Source organism: Hyposmocoma kahamanoa, unplaced genomic scaffold (assembly GCF_003589595.1).
Source record: "Hyposmocoma kahamanoa isolate Upper Pololo Valley unplaced genomic scaffold, ASM358959v1 93, whole genome shotgun sequence".
Taxonomy (NCBI): Eukaryota; Metazoa; Arthropoda; class Insecta; order Lepidoptera; family Cosmopterigidae; genus Hyposmocoma; species Hyposmocoma kahamanoa.
In genome coordinates this window covers 2,174,496-2,196,380 of record NW_020654810.1, presented here as the reverse complement: position 1 = coordinate 2,196,380, position 21,885 = coordinate 2,174,496, and the positions used below count along the sequence as shown (strand labels likewise).

Below are 21,885 nucleotides of genomic sequence, written 5' to 3'. Positions count from 1 at the left end.
AGCCAGCTTTGGATTTCAAGCATTTCATTGTCGAAACTAAAGGACCTACTTGTTCGTTGTTCTGAACTTTTCTAATGCAAGCTTGCGTGAGCATCCGAACGACCTCTATTCCACCCAATTAACCCTGCCCGTCTATTACAAAGTAAGTTTCTTCTTGTGAAAGAAGAATTTTGTAATTGAATTTGAATAGTAAATTACTTCCGTCAATCATTCTGTCGTTATGTGGAAAGGGCGCAGTGAATACCTACAACGAATTTTCTTTTAGTTTAAATTGATTTTATTTTACTAACCGCAGTGCCTTCGACACACAAAATAGAAGTCTAAAAAAATGTTCAACGTTTTAGTGATTCCTATATTTTTTATTTCTTTGTAAGTATAATAATAATACTATCTTGTCAAGGTACAGTTAAGAGCACATAAAGCTGCATACAATTGACTTTAAATCTTGAATGTGAAGCTAGACACGTTTTTCACCGTTTTTTTTAATTGTTATGCACATGATTTCGTACATACCTAGGTATCCGTGATTGCAATTTAGTTTGTCGTAATAAAATTTTGATGAAAAAACCGGCCTCAAAAGTTCGGCTTTGTTATTGGAATTACATTTATTTGCCAAGTTTTATAGAAATCGGTTAACGGAAAATGCGCGAAACCGGATTCATCCCTTAGTTTGCCGCCCTTAGATGTGGAATATTTTCTTCAAATAAAAATAGGACCACTACTGGGGCTCGCTCTTTCCAACAAAAAAGATGCCGTAATCGCGTTACACAAAAAAATACAGTCGAAATGAGAAATTCCACCTTTTCTTAAGTCTGCTAATCCTCAAGTCCAAATCCTATAGTAAATATATTACCTAATACCAAAAAACGTTGTAATATTGTGTGCAATATTTCATATTAATTTTAGCTTCCTACCTCCCGCAAGATCAGATCTCACACCGGTCCTGAAAGATTTATTGGAAAAAAAAGACCTTGAACTAGTCCTAATGGATCTCCTAAACAGCCTAACTAGACGCCACGAGCTCACCTGCGTCGCAATAATATGCGATCCAATTTATTTGAACGTGTTTGAAGGCGCGCTGTTCAAAAAGACGATGTCTGTGCCATTCGTAATGGTGAGTTTCGTACAAATTCATCTCCTTCTTCTACGGCCTTTAGCCACCTACTGCTAAATGACCCTCGTCATTTGCACTCCATTCTCTCAGTTCCTGAACTATTTGCATACAAGTTTTTCTAGGTGTTTTGACTACATTGTTTAATTGATCGCTTATGAATCCCGGGATCGTGTCATAGAATTGAGAGGATGCGCCCAGCAGGCGGAAGGAGTCGTCTGCGATGTTAATATTGAACAGCCTGAACATACTCACTACACTCTGACATAATTTCTGCTCTTCCGCTACATTCCGCGGACTTGGTGTGAAATAACTAGCATTAATTTAGAGGTCAATGGAACAGAACTTCAATAAGTATCAGGAAGTTTTGTACATCGAGAACGCTCTCAGCATTGCGGCACAATGCATTGTTGTCGTATTTATAATTTAGTCTTGACATGGATTGATACCTACCAACAAAGATCAACCAGATTGTGGTCACCCCAAAGGCATAAAATGTTGTGAGTGGTTTACCACGGTCTTACAGGTTTTTCTTGTACAGATAGTGGTAGAAGAACACGAGGACCTATTATCACCAAATTTTAACACTCTGGAGTCTTTAAGAGAAGCTAGAAGAGATGGTTGCAATATGTATGTTGTCTTCTTGGCGAATGGACTTCAAGTTAGCAGGTTGCTGAAATTTGGAGACAGGTAGATATATTGCAGATGATGAAGATAGTTTGAGATTGTAAACCCAGTGAGTTATTAAAAATATCTATAAATTTTTCATGCACAAACAGGTTCGCTTTCGTGCGCCTTCGTAAAGAGCAGCAGTGAGGCGTACATATATTTATGGGTCGATGCAGACAGACAAACCGATTGGATAATGACAAATCTCTCATATTTTTGATGTAGAATCAGTTTTCAGCGTCCAATCATCTTTTAAGATTGCCGGTCTACTTAAGTACTTCACAAATATGTCTCACAGGAAACTACCTACCTATTTAATATTCAATCATCATCATCAACCCATTATTACGTCCTACTGCTGGACACGGGCCTCCTTTCAGGCGAAGGTTTAGGCCATCGTCCGCCACGCTAGCCCAGTGCGGGTTAGGGATTTCGCACGGGTTGTGAACCTTCTTGCAGCTCTTGATAAATTTCAAATTCAGCCAGGATTCGAACGAACCCACAACCTCTGTTTGAGAGGCCGTAGGTCAAACTATTAGGCCATCACGGCTTTTTTCTCATTCAATATTCAATCAGTATGGTTTAAATACTTTCAGACACCGAATATTGGATACCAGAGCAAAATACATAATTCTCCACGACTTTAGACTCTTTCATAGCGAGCTTCATTACCTCTGGAAACGTATAGTCAACGTAATTTTCGTTCGCCACTATAAGAAAATCCTTGGCAACATTAAGAGCAGAGCTTGGTTCGATTTAACCACGGTACCTTTCCCTAACCCTATTCGAGGTGTCTTGGTGCCACGAAGAGTTGATATTTGGAAGAACGGGAAGTTTCACTATAATAGAGTCCTCTTTGCCGATAAAACAAGGAATTTGAATGGAGAAATCTTGAATGTTGTGTATTTGGATCACGTGCCTTCGGTTGTTATTTTGAAGAGTAATGAGAGTGGTAAGATTGGTGGTGTTGAAATTGAGGTAAGTAGCTAATATTGAAAAAACAGAAGGCCCTAAATACATGTCGTCAAAGGCATCGGGGTTCCTATTCCTAATTAGCTAAATACGATAGACGATTATGGATAAAATATAATTGGAGATAAAATGAATCTAAATGTCAAAAGCCGCTCCAGTTCGGGATTTATTTCAGATCCTCAACACTTTAGCTGGCAAAATGAACTACAACGCCAAGCTATACCAGCCAGTAAACATTGAGCTCTACAAATGGGGTCATATGCAAAGCAACGGCTCCTTCTCAGGGCTTCTTGGTGAAATGGTCAACGGTAAAGCAGATGTGGCCCTTGGCAATCTGCAGTACACGCCTTATCACTTGGATTTAATGGACTTGAGCATACCTTATACGTCGCAATGCTGGACTTTCTTGACTCCAGAGGCACTGACTGATAATTCTTGGAAAACCTTGATCCTACCTTTTAAGTAATATAAATATTTCCTATACTATTACTAAATAGCCTAAAAATATAATAGGGTAGAATGTTATTTAGAACATCGACTGCACGTTAGGGGTGCGTACAGAGCTGATGGATGCCATGTATGTGTATAGTGGCATAGCGTGCTAACCTGCCGTCGCCACCTTTGTGTTGTTTAGGGTATTGTTTTCAGTTAGGGATCGCCGCCGCTCCCATTGCTGTGTGCATGACGTCCGAGGCCATGGCTTGCGAACAGATCGCACTACGAAATGCACGAGTGCAGCTCGCGAGCCATTGGTACAAATGCAAACAGCATTCGCCAAATTTGTACGCATATTTCTGTCACGGCATAGGTAACCGACACCGTCATTTCTCCAAGTAAACTAAAGCACTGCTTATGATATTACAAAAATGTGTTTTATTAAACAGAGAGATATAGTGAAATTAAGTATTTTTCATTGCAGACTCTACATGTGGGTAGCCGTGCTTTTGGTACTGCTAATAACAGGGTCAATATTTTACGGCCTAGCAAAGTTCTACATGAATCTTCTAGATTTGAAGGATAAGGATCGCAGAAGCACTCCTGGTTTCAACGAAAAAGGAGATGATACTGGTTTGTTGTCACCCCATGGCTTCCCACCGGAAGCGCATGAAGAGATTAGTCAGGGGCAATAGCAACACCTTCCTGTATATAGTTACGCCTATAATAACAAAGGGCATTAATTGCAAATCCAACATCCTAGTAGTATGTAGAGGACGAACTTTGTCCGTATACTTGAAGGTCACACTTCAAACTCGACTCAGACATCACACAAGTGTGCTAATGTGATTATTTGCATTCCAGACTCAAAACCTGGGTTGTACCTGTTTGGCGAAATAATTAACAGCATTCTTTACACGTATGGAATGTTACTCGTCGTCTCTTTACCCAAGTTGCCTACTGGCTGGTCTATAAGACTGCTCACTGGGTGGTACTGGCTATACTGTATTCTGCTTGTCGTGTCGTATAGAGCTAGTATGACTGCGATATTGGCGAATCCAGCGCCGAGGGTCACTATTGATACTTTGAGGGAACTGGTTGATAGCAAGGTAAATAATGAAGTAAAACTAGAAGTAAATTTCTTTGCTAACCCAGTGAAGGTTCAATTATGCAAAATAGTTGCGCTTGTGTTGAATATTTTTTCATTTAGTTAATGTTCCCACCCTCCCTCAGCGTAAAATTAATAACAAACGACTACAATCATAAATACTACCAACAACTCCTTGGGATGCCTTATAGAGGCGAAACGTGTGTCGAGTATATTTTTGGTGTTCGTAATTGTAGTTGCGTTTGTGTTATTATAAGTACATAGATTTCCACAAAGTAACGTCTCTATAACGAAGAAGGTAACTATACTAATAGATAAGATAGCTAGCATCTTGCAGAACTACCTTGGTACCTACTTATAGGAGAGGTAAGTTTTTGCGTCGTCATTATCCGTCTGTGTAATTAAGAATGTTACAGGTTACAGGTACCAGCTTTTATCAGCGTCTAAAAAGTGTGACATTGTCTGTAAATTCCAGATGTAACATTTGTTTTGGTAGATTCTAACAAAACCTCTTATCGTTTTTTTGGAAATTTCCCTAAGGCTCACTTATGTCCACAAACTCCCTTAATGAAATGCGAAGCAGGCGCTCTTGGCGGCATATAATGTGAATCTTAGAGAAATCAGTTTTTAAATACTGTATAAATGTGTTAATTTATTATAGGTTAACGTTTTTCCGCAACCTCATATTTGATGAAAAATGATACAGACAAGATGGGTATACATTAGCCTGGAAGAAGACTGTTGACTTTATCTAGCTTAAAATCTATCTTTTTTTAAATAATGAACTCGACCAATAGTTCAGCTTCTTTGCTGAACCAATTGTGAAGGTAAATGAAAAATGCTTTGATTTCCAGGTAACCTGTGGAGCCTGGGGCATAGAAACGAAGAAATTCTTCGAAGATTCCCACGACGACATTGGCCAGAAAATTGGCCAGAGATTCGAAACAATCGATGATCCTATGGACGCCGCAAACAAAGTCGCACGAGGAACTTACGCGTATTACGACAACGCAGATTTCCTAAAATACATAAGCGTTAAGAGAAAAAATACCTCCATGCCTATGGAAGAGTTCGAAAATTCCACAATGAACGGTACAGAAACAATCGAAGTTACGAATACAGAAAGAAACTTGCATATTATGACGGACTGCGTTGTCAATATACCAATATCGATTGGGTTTCACAAGAACTCCCCTTTAAAACCATTAGCTGATATTTATTTGAGGCGGATTGTCGAAGTTGGTTTGGTGGAGAAATGGTTAAACGATGCCATGTACTCCATACGAACTCTGAACACGGTAGACGACGAAATAAAAGCTCTAATGAACTTGAAAAAGTTGTACGGGGCTTTTGTGGCATTAGGTATAGGTTATCTTGTAAGTTCTATAGTGCTTATTGCAGAATTAATTCACTGGCACTTGATCGTGAAAAGGGATCCAAATTTTGATAAGTATGCATTAGATTTGTACTATATGAGTAAGACAAAAAAACAGTAACTTATGTATAAGCCCACACCTATTTCTGCTGCCAAGGAGCAAATGTAAATATTGACAATATTGACTTAGTTCCGTTTTTAAGGGCGCTGGTGAAAATACAGGGATATGGGACTTGTCAACTTTCTGTCTCAGAATGACGGGCGCAGTGGAAATGCCTCTCAAAATTTGCGATTTAAAAGTTCTGAGTGGCACTACATCTGTTAAAGTCAGGCCACACAGTCGCGGTATAGCTTGTGCGGTAGGACTTGTGTCACGCCACACCTCATTTTCAAACTTTTTTCCATCCTGTAAGTTACACAGATAAAGAAAGCACCATGTCACTGTCGGATAGTGATGAAGAACCTCATTCTTTTACTAGCGCTAAATCTGCGAAAGTTCCACATTCCTAGTACTTCGCTTTGAACAGTCACCTACTGCTATTTGCTATCCAGGCTCTTTTTTTTACGATACCAAATGACGGGATGAACAAGTCGTGGACCTAGTGGTATAATGAAGTAAAAAATAGTATATTCACGAATTTGATTTGGCTTCTTGGAAATCTTTTCCCCAAATCATTTCCTTCTTTAAACTGTTTTTATAATTTCAAACTAGGCTATGATTGCACTAATGATATAAGTTTTTCAGTAGAATTCATTTTGACATTAATTAAAACATACTCCACAGTTTAAAAAAAATTACAACGTTCAAGCCCGCTGAAGCCCCGCTAATGTCCCGCTCCCGGACCGCGCCCCGCCGTAGACGCGTTGTGTGGCCGGTTGCATAGAACCATAGATAACCTAGAACTCAATGTATTACAACATCTGCGCCCGCACCCGCGCCGCGTTCGTCGCGGGCGTTCGGCCCCGCACCGCGTTGCGTTTACTACGCGTTTCAGTGTGACAGGGTTCATGTGAACTCATACATTACAAACATTTCCGCGCCCGGAACGCTTCCGCGGCCGCCTCTGTGTGGCCAGAGCATTATGGGTAGGCGTGTCGCTTACCACCTGACACGACATGATAACAGTCATTTGATGATAATCATTGTATAACAATGTTGTAAAATTTCTAAAATACTTGATTTTAGGTGCTGAAATAAAATAATCTAATGGCAGGAATTTCCTGTTTGATTCAATAAGATCCCAAATACTTAGCATATTATTTCTTTATCTAGACAACCTAGCGGTAAGAGTGGTGGTAGCCCAGTGAGAGATCGAATGCTTCTCAATTCAGAAGGAACATATACTTATGACTTTAATTTCTAAATTACATACATTTGTGAATAATTAATAGCAATACCTTTTGTTAATAGTGAAGGAAAAACATTGTGATAAAACTTACACATTGAAGGTTCGCCCTGAGAAAATGTGTTAAGTCCCCAGTCCATATCTATGTCATAAACTTTCTCCTTAGAAGAGACCTGTGACCAACAGTTGAACGAATGATGGATTAGATATATATACAGCGTGTCCCAAAATTCAACGATAAGCGGGCGCTGGAGGGTGGACCTGCGCATAACTACTTGAGGAAAAATAAGAAAAAAAATCTATCTAATTTTTTTTTCAATTACGATAAAAAAATTGTTATTCTTCGAAAATTTACTCCCTTAATGATATTTTGAATCACCACGACCACATTTTTTCAGATATTTCTGATGTTTTAATTTTAACGGCCACCTAAGTAGTACTGCTGTCTACCACAACTCTTAAAAACCCTAGAATGCCTGCAGTTTTACACAAAAATTTCTTGGAATTTCAATGGCACGAGTGCGTAGTCGATACAATTTAGAAATTAGAGAGAGAGAAAAATACCGAGAGATATACGTTAGAAAGAGATAGATAGATGTCCTTTGTTGAATAGCAATAACGCAGGTAGAGAAGTTTATCGTTGAATTTTGGGACACGCTGTATATATATATATATATCATCTGACGAAACATTTAGGCGCCGGCTGAAAGACCTTTTCTTGAAAAATCCTATATACTCTGTAAAAGAATTTATGGACTTTAAATTATAACGAATTCAGTATTTTCTATTTTTATTCTAATTTTTACCGCATTAACATACTCTTTTTTAATTGTTATCAACTTATGACGATCCTTGATGGAGAATGATATTTGATATGTAATTTAATGACAACAATATTATATAATGAATTGTTAATTATCTAATTATTGTGTGCTTTTCTTATAGTTTTCCTTTTTGTCTTGACAATCTCAATATAATTTCTTATACTTTGAAATATAGTGCAATTTATACTGTAATGTTATATTTGAGAAATAAATGAATCTGAATCTACATCTTATGCTATTGTAGAAATTATAAGAACACATTTTCTATTTAAAATAAGTTTAGTTATATTCATCATCATGAAGTTATACTATACTAGTGGTTACAATTATTAATTAAAACAAATTATTAATTTAAAATCTAATCAAAATTTTACCATCAGTCACTTTTTTAAATATCTGTCTAAAAATATTTTAAATTTATTTACCATCTAAAATTAAGTTACAAAACTAATAAACATTAAGTTACCTTGACAAAAATGATTAAAACATAATTCCATTTACTACAAATCGCGTTGTTTAAAATGCGTATTTCTAAAGTTTGGCCCATTTCAGTAAAGTCACAGTACTTGTGTTTTTATATTATCTCAATGAGTGAAAGAAAATTGTACCTCATTACCATTCCAAAAGGTGTATTTTTAAAGTAATTGTAACTCCACAGAGATGTGCAAATATTATTTAACAATGTTTAATTGTAATTCAATTGTAAGAAGTTAAATTGCCTTCTTAGTCAATATGAATAAGGGAACCTAAAACTTTTACAGCCTATAATTTTATATAACATCTAATTCTTTGGAGCAACTGTTTGTGCCCCAAAATCTGGAGGTTTAGCACCTTCTGGTGCATTTTCTATAACCCAAGGATGTTGGAGTACATTAGATAAAGGCAGTCTTTGTTCTGGATTAATGACTAACAACCTGCCAATCAAGTCTTTTGCATTCTCGGACACAAACTCTGGATACTTTATGATTACATATCTAATTTTCTTGTAAGTCTGCTGAGTTTCTTTTGAGTCAAAAGGAGGTAGCCCAACAAGCAGTTCGTAGCATAAAACTCCAAGACTCCAGATGTCAACGGCATAGCTGTGTGGCTTCCCTTCAATCATTTCTGGAGACAGATAATCCAATGTACCACAAAGGGTCATTCTTCTTGATGATGGCGAGTGTACGGACCAGCCAAAGTCAGCCATTTTTAATTCCCAATTATGTCCAATGAGCAAGTTTTCCGGTTTTAAGTCGCGATGTATAACTTTCTTCATATGACAGTACAACAGAGCCTTGGTCAGGTCTCTGACGTAAATTGCGGCGGTTTTTTCGTCAAAACGCCCACGCTCTTTCAACAGTTTATACAGAGCACCGTGCTTCGCGTATTCGAGAATTAAATAAATACGTTTTTCGTCATGAAAATACCCATACATACGTAAAATGTTCGGGTGTCTTAGACGGCACTGTATCTCCACCTCACGACGCACTTGATGCTCGATCTCCGAATCAAGAATCTGGCTTTTGAATAGCACTTTCAGGGCTACTACATAGTGAGAAACCTTCTCGCGAGCTAAGTAAACATTACCAAACTTTCCTTTGCCAAGTGGACGGCCTAAGTCGAAGTCAGAAAGAGTCCACGACCTTTTGTCATCCCTTTGTTTTTGTATGTCAGGTTTAACTGATGGTTCTCCATTCAGGTTCGTCCTTGTAGAGTGTAAGGGTCGTACGGGAGCCGCTGGAACTTTGAAGTTATTATCAGGTGCTTTTGACGATGCACTAGCACAACCACATGCAGGTCGTCCATATAATGGTGGACGGTTTTCTTTGCAGCCGCACTTTGCAACGTTCATTTTTTACAGAAAAATCGCAGCGACGTGATGCCCAAATGAAGAAAAAGTAACTAATCTACTTATCAATCCACAAGATTTCAAATAACGTCTTTTAACTTCACCTGTCGCAAAAACTTTACTTATAAAGTCTTACCATTTTTCCAGTCACAATATCTGCAGCTGTTTTTAATTTTCTATTACTTTGTATCGTATTAAACATAATAAATACATTTCTTCTATGTATATGTTTAAGACACAAATAAATTATTACACTAAAATGCCAAACCCAGTGTCCAGGAAATACATTTGTTACAAAATCTGAAATAGAAACGTAGGTATATAAACTCTTTGTTAATAATTGAGTAGGGCAACACTTATACAGTAACATTTCAAAAGTTTGATAGAATCTTAAATATTATTTTTCCATTCTCAATCGACTCCGTGGAGCCAAGGTATTTTCAGTATTTTAAATTTGATTGTTAAACTCTGGACAATAACGCAGAAAACTAGGTTCCTAGGGAAGGTTTAAGATGGATCTATATATTAACAATACAATTTTTTTGTGTGTTCGTTCTTTGTATTCATAATCGTAACAAAACTAGTGAATGTTTAATTTTTCTGAGTGTTCGATCTTTGTATTAATAATTATAACAAACTAGTGGAGTAATTTCACAAAAAATAATTGAATATCAATTCAATAAAAATTTAAAATACAGTGAATAGCGACATCTCTCGCTAGGACTGGTAGCTGTAAAGGTACTAACTGGGTGATACATTTTTCATAGATTTCTCATAGATGGCGCTACGACTAAAAAGTCGTTGAAAAACCAAATACAAACACACGACGCAAGCACATAGAAAAATTCGTGAGGTCCGTTGGTTCGTTCCGTGGCTTGGTATAGCGTCTGGCACGGAATGCAAGAAGACGTCGGTTCGAATCCAACCAGATCGAAGGATTTTTTTCTGAGTGTTCGATCTTTGTATTAATAATTAAAACTAGTGGAGTTATTCCACAAAAAATCCACATTAAATACAACCCTTAAATATTGAAATAATAACTAACTTCTTAGTAATAAGAATTAGTCCTCACCTATGCAGCGCAAAAGCTATGTAGCGCTTTGATAATGAAACTATTTCCTTCGGATTTAAAATCGGGTATATTTATTTTTTCATACGAACCAATGTTTCAGGCTCTTTACGACTTTTACGGCTAATAGATGTATGCCATGAAACAGTTACGCCTTATATTAACGCCATCCATCCTACTCTGAAAAACCTAAAAACTCGATGTATTCTCAATGTCAGTGTTTTTTTTTCAATATGCGAAGCCTCATATTATAACGCATAATTCCAACTAAACAACAATTTTTTCACTGTGGTCAAGAGCACGTGAAGCTTGACACTTTGTACTTTGGACCGTTCTTATCGTAGGCGGCATAGAGTTGAATTTAAATCTTAAGTGTCAAGCTTGACATGCTCTTGACCCTACTTGATACTTTAAGTAATTTCATTGTAATTAGTGCATGAAAAATAAAACACATCTCAAGTAAATCAGCAAAAAATTTATAGCACTAGCTTTAAAAAACTGACAAATTTTATGCCTCATACTTCGTGGTAAAACCATTAAGTTGGAAATATTCTAATGATGTCGAATATCGTCACTGTATATTATACCGGGTGGAAATTTGTAATGCCACCTGGAGGGAAAGTACTCTAAATACTGGAGATAGAAATTTTTACTTAAAGGAAACATTCCTTTATTTTTTAAAAGAAATAAAACGGCATTCATAGATTTTCGAAAATTTCTAGCAACACGGGAATCGAACCCGCTTTAATCTGAAAAAAATGCACCCTGCACTTTTATTGCATCGATCGATAGGGTTAATTACAAGAATAAAATCTCTCTCACTAAATTGGTTAATTAAATGAAAAAAAAAACCATAAAATCTTAACGTATTTTAACAAAACGAAAAAAAATGGTAACCTAACTAATTAGTTGCTCGAAATTAGCTCCATTTTCTTGGATACACAAATTTAATCTTTTAACGAATTCATTTTGAGTAACTTTTAATAACGTGTTGTGATGAATTGTATTACAAATCGTATTCTGAACCTCAGCCTTCAACTCGTTTACATTCGCATAGTATTTAGGGTAAATTTTATTTTTAACATAAGAGTTTGTATTTAAATTGCAATCTTCTTATCTAAATAGTATTTCGTTATTTTAATGGATAAATGACGTCAACGATAATTAACAAGTAATCTGATGGACCTTCGAGTAAAAGTGCTTTAACTTGACCCATTGAATTTGTAACTCCAGATTTCATGGTTTGTAAGAGAGATTTCATCCTCATAATTGACCCTATCGATTGATTTAATAAAAGTACAGGTGCATTTTTTAAAGATTTTAGCTTGGTCGATTCTCGCGTGTGGCTAGCAATTTTCGAAAATCTTTGAATGCAGTATTATTTCTTTTTAAAAATAAAGGAATGTTTCCTTTAGGTAAAGAATTATATCTCCAGTATTTAACGTACTTTCCTTCCAAGTGGCATTACAAATTTCCAACCTGTATAATAACCGCGCGTACAAAATCGAGTCACCACAAATGGCCGAATTCATGAAGCAGGCTTCAAAAACCTACTTCTACTTTACCCAAGAAAAACGTATGTGCAACAGCCTGAACTGCCAAATTGCCAAACCAATAAAAAAAACTGCTATTTTGGTTATTGTTAAGATCCGCAATTTTTGCTCAGTAATTGTTTTTATTCAGCATATTTACAAATTTAAGTATCCTAGTGACACTATCCTCGATTCTGTTAGCAACGACAACAATTTGGACCTAAAGGTAAGTCACAAATGGGTATTCCAAGTTTGCATGGATGCCAAATATTTTCAATGTAACACGCTTTATTCGTGTCGTTTTATGGTAATAAAAATATCAATATTGATAATATACATTAGATTCTTTATTATAAGCATTCCTATGAATTTATCGTATCAATTTGTTTTTTCGAGGTTATATCACGTAGCTTACGCAAATTCCTGCATCACCCTCATTGACTTACAAATAAATGGACGACGGGTCTAATACAAAAACCACGAAAAAAATGTCCCAAGTCAACCTATTCGAAATTTAAATTGTAATGTCATATCGTCCATATAATTGTAAGTCAATGATCACCCTCGATAAAATCGACTTCTAAACGAATGCATGTGTGGGACAAATGTGTTTTTGTACTGAACCTCTATACTGAACTACTATATTACATAGGCTTAGTATACTGTTGACTGTTGAGTATATTTTAGTATGGGACTTGTCAACTTATATCTCAGAGGGACGGGCCGTGGCAGTGTATCTCAGATTTTTGTGATTTAAAGCTCTGAGTGGCACTGCAACTATTATACAATAATAATAGTAATATCATAACGCACACACTCAACATAGCCCCGCACTAACGAAACCCTGTGCCGTGGGTGCCATGGACACACACATAGACAACCACGAATTACACCCAAACTCATAAGAGAAATAAACGCAGGCCATACAATTATTTCTCCCGGCCCGGGAATCAATCTGGGACCTCTGTGGCAATACGGCATGGTAACCATTCAGCCACTAATGCAGTTGTGGACAGGCATATTGTTTACCACCAGGTGCTAGGCTTATTCGTCCCATCACTAGGTATTATAAAAAAAAGTACAAGTACGTATGTAATGAAATATTTCTAGATATCCTTGCCATGTCCGATGACGCCGAGCAGCAAGCTGAAGAGATAGAGGTGCTGAAATCCATCTATGACGGAGATGAAAACTTCAAGCAGCTTAGTCCTACTACGTATCAGTACAAGGTTATTTATTTATTTATTCAGAAGTATGAGAGTATGCACTACGGCAATACAGAGATTTAAAAAATTACTTACTGACCAAACTTCATATTGTTCTCTCTTTAAACCATTAACGCATCTGCATATATCTGTAATTGTTAGAGACACCGTTTCACTAACGATTTTGATTACAAAGCACCCTAAAGTCCTATAATAGCAGTAGTAGAGCTTCTTGTATAAGACAGTACTGCCACCTTACCTATTTCTGCCGCCATAAGCATTACCATATTCCGGTTTGAAGGATAAGGGTGCTTTTATGAGCATGAGGGATTTGTTAACTTTATGTATCTATCTCAAGATTTAAGGGGCTTTGCCACTGCGCCTATTACCCAATGGGCGCAGTGGCAAAGTAAGGGGCTTTGCCACTACGCCCATTGGGATATAGGTATATAATCTTTGTAATTTAGAGCTCCGAGTAGCACTGCAACTGTTATGGACAGGCGTGTCACTTACCACCAGGTGCACGATTTGTTAGTCCTGTCACTTGGTATTATGAAAAAAACAATTTTGAAAATTTTTATTGATTGATATTCATTTATTTTTTATGTGAAATTACTCCACTAGTTTGTTGTAATTATTAAGAGCTCTCATGCCAAGAAAGTTTTGACGTTGGTTCTGCCCAAATTTGTGAAACAAATATTATATGACTGAAGTTCGCGTGACAAGCGACAGGAGATGTTGCATTTTGCGCATTAAAAGTACCAAATTCGTTTTAGCGGAATAACTCTAAAACTAAAGGGATTAAAAAATATCCGTAGTGACAGTTGTCGATCATGCATAAATATAATTAATTATCTAATTTTTGTCCTAATAACCTGTAGCATTTAATTTTCGAGAATAAATCGAAAAAATGTGAAAATTAGAGGTCATTTCGTGATTTTTATCTATCGAGGAAACTTTATTGTTTTATGTTTCTAATTAATGTCTATGCTTCAAGATATCATGTAGTTACTCATACAATATTTTATTTTTAACTTTAAAGTGGATATACCCCTCTAAAATCAAATCTAAGATTAGGAATTTTTCCTCTGCTCCCTCTTAATACATAATTAATTTATCTAAGTGTTCATCTTTGTATTAATAATTATAACAAAGTAGTGGAGTAATTTCATATAAAAAAATAATTGAATATCAATTCAATAAAAATTTAAGTACGGTGAATAGCGACGTCTCTAGCCAGGGTTGGTAGCTGTAAAGGTGTCTAACTGGGTGACGAAATACTTTCACAGATTTCTCATTGATGGCCCTACGGCTAAAAAGTCGTTGAAAAAACCAAATACAATTACACGACAACAAACACAGGATAATTCGTGAGGTTCGCTGGTTCGTTCCATGGCTTAGTTGGTATAGCGTCTGCCACGGCAAGCTAGAAGACGTCTGTTCGAATCCAGCCGGATCAAAATAATTTTTCTAAGTGTTCGATCTTTGTATTAATAATTATATAAAACAATTATATTCAAATATTTATAGCTCTATGACTGATGATGACGTAATTAAGGCTTTGTGTGATTATTTAAAAGATGTTTTTTTTTTATTTCAGTATGTGGATCAAGAAAAATCATTTGTGCTAGAAATCTCATGGGGCCCCACTTACCCGACAGAAAAACCGAAATTCAACTTGGAAATTTTCTGCAATCAGTATTTGTAAGTATTTATTTAAGAACTCTGCTTTCATTGATAATTATTTGCAACTTTCAAGTTTGATCGAGGAGTTTTTCACACAAAAATTGCAAAACTTTCCAGGCTTTAATGCCCGAACATGGTTTCAACAGGATGGAGCAACTTCCCACACCTCCAATACTGCTATGCCCGTTATCCGTCAACTTTTTCCAAACAAAGTTATCTCTAAGAGAGGAGACATTTCGTGGCCACCACGTAGCCCGGATCTGACTCCAATGGATTTTTTTTTGTGGGGCTACCTTAAGGCTAAAGTGTACGACTCTAACCCGCGGTCAATTAATGACCTAAAAGAAAACATCCGCAGAGAAATGGCAAGCATTTCAGCACTGACGTGCCGCGCAGTCATCGACAATTTCAGAAGGCGTTTGCAAGAGTGTCGTGACTGTAACGGATTACATTTGGACGACGTTATTTACAAAAAATAATTCCCGTTTTTCTAGCTATATTTACAAATAATAATATTATTCATAATGTAATTAGTTTTATTTTAATTAATTTTTTTCATTACTAAGGACTTATGGGCCACCCTGTACTAGCGAATTTGCCGTGGACAACACTTCCAGAGCACGACTGCTCTGAAAGTGTTGTCTCCTACACTATTTTCTGGAAGATATGCAAGTGGAAGTTATTAATTTTATGATGTTTGAAGAAATCTTGGGAAGGGAATACCTAAAAACCAAAATGTCTACCATAATTTACTGCAAGTTAAAAGACTTGTCCAACAATATCTTATTCAATGGGGTGCATGAAAAATATTTATTTATATCACCGTTTGTTTCGTGGAAGGATCCTTAAAAATAGGCAAAAAACATCTTTTTCCTGTTGCTGGGTAACAGTAGAAATCTCCATTATGAAATTGTAATTTTATTAGATGCAAAAGAGAGTAGATGGCAGAGCAGATGGACATAACATGCTTACTTTCTCTTAGCACACTCATCACTAAACTACACACAAGCTTACAAATAGAGACACACACACACACGCACACGTACACGCATACGCACACGCTCACGCCCACGCCCACGTCCACGCCCGCACCTGCAGACACGCGCAGACAACGATAAATAAATCGTGACGACAATAGTAGTTGCGACTATCTGACGACTGTCGTTCTAACTCTTCACAATATCGTGACAGTCCGTCGTCGTAACGACAAAAAAATCGTGAACGACAGTTAATCGTGTTGTTCTATATGTGACCAACTTCATTTAAATATACAAGCCACGACACTCTAAACTGCACGAGTATCTGTCGTCACGACATAGTGGGAACGCGCCCTTAGCTGAAACGGAAACGATAGCGTAAGCGGAAGCGTAAACACTATAAAAAAATGAAATTGTTCTCAACAAGGCTTGTTTTGGTTTCATAAATACACTTAACACATCACTACTACGTGAGGCGCACTATAAGTTTTCGGAATGAATAAGAAAAAAATACGATAAATAGTCAGAAATGAATTTATTATTTCTCAAAATATTCTCCGTTAGCGTTAATGCACTTTTTCATACGAATGAACCAATTTTGAAAACATTTATGCCACTTCTCCGTGACAATCTCTGAAACATATTTTTCATGCTCTTCCACTTCTCTTCAGGTGATGAAAATCGTTGACCGCCTAACTGGTTCTTAATTTTTGGAAATAAATAAAAGTCACAAGGTGCCAGGTCGGGACTGTATGCGGGAAGGCTCATAAGGTGAACGTTTTTCACCTTCAAAAATTCATTTGTCTGTCTGGCCGTGTGAGAACTGGCATTATCGTGGTGCAAGCGTTTACGGTTATTTTTAAGGAGTTTGTCAATAACTTCCGGCAATCAAATGGGCGTGTAACAGCCACGTGTCCAGTTTTATTAAAAAAGAAGCAATCATTCGCTTAGAGGCACTTTGCACGCGCGCCACTTTGATTGGTTTCAGCTCATCTCGAAAGACCCATATGCTCGATTGCTGCTTTGTTTTGGGATCGTAACTATAAATCCATGTTTCGTCACCTGTTACTATGTCCCACATCAAATATGACGCCCCTTCGTTGAATCTGATAAGAATGGCGTTGCATCAAGTGACGCGATCCGTTTTTTGAGCCTCATTCAAACTGTGTGGGATCCACCGAGAGCACAGCTTTTTCACACCCAAATGTTAGTGTAGTATTGATTGTATTTGACTCATGCCTATGCTTAAAGATGCCGGAATTTCGTGGTATGTCACATGCCTGTCTGTTTTGATCATATGGCGCACAGCATCGATGTTTTTGTTGTTCACAGCAGTGAACGGGCGACCGTCACGAAATTCGTCACTGAGATTCACACGACCGCGTTTGAATTCTGCAAACCAGCTACAAATAGTCGTCTTGCATGGTGCTTCATCGCTAAAAGCAGTTTGAAGCCGTGCGAAGCTCCGCTGAGCTGTTAAATTACACTTAAAGTCGTAGAAAATCATACTACGAAAATTTTCACGAGTTAAATCCAAGGTGATGTAGACAACCAATTTCTAAAATGACGCCACAATGTAAAAACAAGTGACAGTCAGATGAAACAAACTGTATTCTACAGCCAAAGAGTTCCATTTTCAAATGTTGTAATTACTTTTCAAATATTGTTTATGTAAGAGGCCAGTTCCGGAAACTTATAGTACGCTGGCAAGCGAATCGCGCTAGCATCGCCAAAGCTCTGTAAACTTCCGATTAAAGTTCCGTTATAAAAGTTACGGAAGCAGAAATGGAACCAGATGTGAAAAAACGATTTAGATCCGCGAATATAATCTTATTCTCATAATTGTTGTCGACAAGGAAACCTTAAAAATCATGATTTCTTACAATTACAGGTTACCCGCAGTAAAACAAAAGATACTGTCAATCGTGGACTCTGAGGCAGACCAATGGATTGGCTGTGCGATGACGTACACATTGTTCGAATGCCTCAAGGAGAAAGTGCCGGAATTACTAGCTGACCAGAAAGAAGAAGCTGTGTCTACAAGGATTGAGAAGATTATCATTGACGATACAGAACAGGTATCTAAGCTCATAAAATGTTTATTTATTTATTTCCATAACAATGGTGATTGTGTCGGAAGAAGAAAACTTTTCTCAACCATGCTCGGAAATGTTTGTTTTACTTTCAAAAAACGAACACGGAAAGTTTGTTATCTAAGGACTGTGCGACTTCTTTCCGGCCAATGAGTATGAAAATCCATTACTGTCCACTTCTCTAAACTTTTAAATCTACCTACTAATAATGAACTATATAAAGACTGAATGAACTATATAAAGACTGAATGAACTATAGAAAGACAAAAGACAAACTCATACAGCCAACTGCTTAGTGTTCATAGTTGTGAGAATTGAAAATACCTATCTGTACAGCTTACTTAAAAAAAAGAAAATAGCGGTAACATTTAAACCAAAGTGTTTTGGTATTCTTTTGTTTTTCGTCTTTTTTGTATTTTGTACGCGTAAATGAATAAGAGAGATAAGGAAAATACAATAATAGATACACATTCAAACACATCATCAGAAGTTCAGCAGACTACTGGGTGCCTGGAAAAACAATAACATTCTTTTTGGCAATTGTTCTAACACGTCAAATCGACCGCTCCTACGTAAAGTATCGTAAGTCGAAATTGCCAAGTTTATCGGGGAGCCTTTTAAAGTTTTCCGTTTTATTCGGCAAAGCTCGTTACTCACATAGAGTGATCATCTAATAGATCTAATAGATGATCACACATCATCTAACCGAAATCTAGGATTTTATAATACTCTATGTGAGTAACGACTTTGCCGAATAAAACTGACAAATACTAAAAGCACGTGTTGTGCTTATTTCAGTGAATTCAGAACTTTAAAAGGCGCCACTGCAAACTTGGCAACTTAGACATACGATACTTTACGTAGGGCGGATCGAAATATCAATTAATATTTTCGTAACTTTTTCTATTATGCACCTTCCTTTCTTTAGTCTTTTATTATTTCCTCACTTTGTTTGAGAAACATACTATACATGCCTCGGCGGGAACGGGGATTGCTTGACTCGTATTAATACAGGGCCACGAACGCTCGTTCTTGTTACTCATACTCGTCCAGCAATTTCTTTCCAGCCTCTGTAATAATGTACTATTTCTCAAACACGCTCGACAACATTTGCATTACGTTCAAAAAACGAACAACGGAAGTTTGTCATTTATGGACCGTGTGTCTTCTTCCCGGCCAAGGCCTTCAAAACAAGTATGAAAATCCATTACTGTTCGCTGCTCTAAACTTTGAAATCTATCTACTAACAATTGGCGCAATGAACTATGTAAACAGGCAAAAGAAAAACTCATGTAACCACCTACCCTGTACCGCTTCCTTAAAAAAAAGAAAAAGGCGGGAAAGTAATTTGAAGTGCTTTGCTATTTTATTTTATTCATTCGTGCTTTTTCATCTTTTTTGTACTTTCATCACGAAAACACATGCCTCGGCGGGAACGGGAATTGCTTGACTCGTACTAATACAAGGTGTAACTCATGCTCGTCCAGCAATCCCTTACTTCCCGGCCTCTGCAATAATGTATTATAAATCAAGTGCAAATAAGAGACCGAACGTAAGGACCCCTTCAAATTAGAAGCGCAGCAGTGGCGCCACTGTATAGTTTTATGTCTGCTTAGGCGGGCTCAGTCGAATTAATGATTGTTGAGACATCGACGACCCTAATCCCTGTGATGGCACGTGCCATTTTAAGTTACGAACCGTTACATTTTAAGTTACGAACATTTGTGAATGTTTAATATCACCGCTAACTATGAATGAAAACACTGATGAAAATGCAAGCTGTAGAAGATTCACGACTTTTTGAAAAAAGTGTAAAGTCCTCAACCCGCATCGGGCCAGTATGGCCGACTATGGGTTTAACCCTCTCCCTACTTCATAAACTTTTGCAGGTGTGGTCACAAGATCTTAGAAAGTTTTACGCAATTAGATGAAAAGGGTTTAACGTTTTCCAGACGGAGTCAACAAAGAAACCAGAAAAGAAGGAGCAGTTAACGAAAGCGCAGAAGAGAAGAGCGTGGGACAAAGCGGAGCTAGGCCGCGCGGGGGAGAAGCCCAGGGGTTGGGATTGGGTGGACATAGTTAAGCATTTATCTCAAGTGCCACACCAGCCAGCTGCAACTTCATGACACTGATCATGATTACAGCTTTTTCAATTATGGCAACACTGTGGTCTTTCTTTTCTTGATCTAGACCTTAAGGGATAATCCCTGTTATCCACCAAAACGGAGAACGTAGTTTAAACAGCCAATGGGAGGGCGTTATATTGTCGTCTCCGTGGTTAGTGACCATAACGAGAACCTAAAGGCCCATTTAGATGGAGAGAGTTTCTCGTCTCGAAGATACGATTATCGAAAGAATATAAAAAAACTTTCCTCGTCTAAACATTTGCGATTATCGACCGTCCATGTGAGCGATAATCTCCTCGCCTTTCAATATAACGTCTCCGTGTAAACAGAACTCGAAAGCAAAAATCGTATTTCGAGTTTCTGTGCCAGCCGTTTCTACCACGAGTGCAGCGCGGGAGGGTGTTTTGATTATCACTGCTTTTCTAAGACAAGAATTAATGGAACAAGAGCGAAAAAAAAATTTCAACTAACGGTGAGTGCGTGAGTGGCTCTGTGGTCGAATATAGCGTGGGCAATATAGTATTTAGGGTGCTCTCGTAACGAATATGGCACTCCTTTCTAAATCCAGGATGAAAAGTCGTGCCCGCACTTTTCAAATAATGACAAGTTGGGTATCGTTTTTGAGGTATTTGGGGGTGCTCATTACGAACATAGCATTTATTTCTAAATCCAAGATGGCCGACACGACTTTTCAAGTAAATGTACTTTTCAATAAACACTCCTCACTAACTCCCCACTCACTCCCTACTCACTCCCTACTCACTCACTCACTCACTCGCCACTCACTCACTCACTACTCACTCACTCACTCACGCACTCACTCACTCACTCACTCACTCACTCACTCACTCACTCACTCACTCACCCACTCACTCACAACTCACTCACTCACTAACCACTCACACACTCACTCACTCATTCACTCAGTCACTCACTCACTCACCCACTCACTCACAACTCACTCACTCACTAACCACTCACACACTCACTCACTCAGCCACTCACTCACCACTCACTCACCACTCACTCACTCACCACTCACTGACTAACTCACCCATCACTCACTCACTCATCACTCACTCACTCACTCACCACTCATTCACGCACGCACGCACGCCCGCGCGCACGCACGCATGCACGCACTCACTCACTCACTCAGTCACTCACGCACTCACACACGCACTCACTCGCCCTATAAATTTATCATAATTGTCAGTTTTGTTTGTGTCAGTAGTTATATAATTTAAAAAAAAAATGATAAATCAAAATTATATTTCTATACAGTGCAATGAACTTAATATTATCAGCAGTTCCAAATTTGAATGATTTTTGCGTCATTTCGATATATCCATAGTCAATACCGCAGTAATCACTGAACTCGAATGGCAATTCTCGCACTCAAAACGGTTCGAACCGATTTGTACGATAATCGTATGAACTTGAAAAAATGTCATACGAGATCGTGTTTAGACAAGTCGAAAACTCGTAAGCAAGAATCTCCTTACTACTTATTTCTCCGTGTAAACAGT

At 37.6% G+C, this 21,885-nt stretch overlaps 3 protein-coding genes across 3 annotated transcripts; 2 read left to right on the top strand and 1 right to left on the bottom strand.

The window, feature by feature from the left end:
- Positions 1–749: 749 nt before the first annotated feature.
- LOC113237613 (glutamate [NMDA] receptor subunit 1) lies at positions 750–5,791 on the top strand. The gene is made up of 8 exons (XM_026474210.1): positions 750–754; positions 907–1,114; positions 1,653–1,801; positions 2,377–2,758; positions 2,928–3,214; positions 3,672–3,820; positions 4,052–4,296; positions 5,150–5,791. Exons 1-8 carry the CDS (start codon positions 750–752, stop codon positions 5,789–5,791), a joined length of 2,067 nt encoding a protein of 688 aa, XP_026329995.1.
- A 2,516-nt stretch (positions 5,792–8,307) lies between these two features.
- LOC113237410 (serine/threonine-protein kinase Aurora-2-like) lies at positions 8,308–9,702 on the bottom strand. Its single transcript, XM_026473860.1, has one exon. The coding sequence runs from the start codon at positions 9,669–9,671 to the stop codon at positions 8,622–8,624; it is 1,050 nt and encodes a 349-aa protein (XP_026329645.1). The 5' UTR covers positions 9,672–9,702; the 3' UTR covers positions 8,308–8,621.
- A 2,680-nt stretch (positions 9,703–12,382) lies between these two features.
- Positions 12,383–20,526, top strand: LOC113237294 (RWD domain-containing protein 4). Its single transcript, XM_026473685.1, has 5 exons — positions 12,383–12,495; positions 13,380–13,498; positions 15,075–15,178; positions 18,029–18,215; positions 20,183–20,526. The coding sequence occupies exons 2-5, from the start codon at positions 13,391–13,393 to the stop codon at positions 20,354–20,356; spliced, it is 573 nt and encodes a 190-aa protein (XP_026329470.1). The 5' UTR covers positions 12,383–12,495; positions 13,380–13,390; the 3' UTR covers positions 20,357–20,526.
- The last annotated feature ends 1,359 nt before the right edge of the window (positions 20,527–21,885 follow it).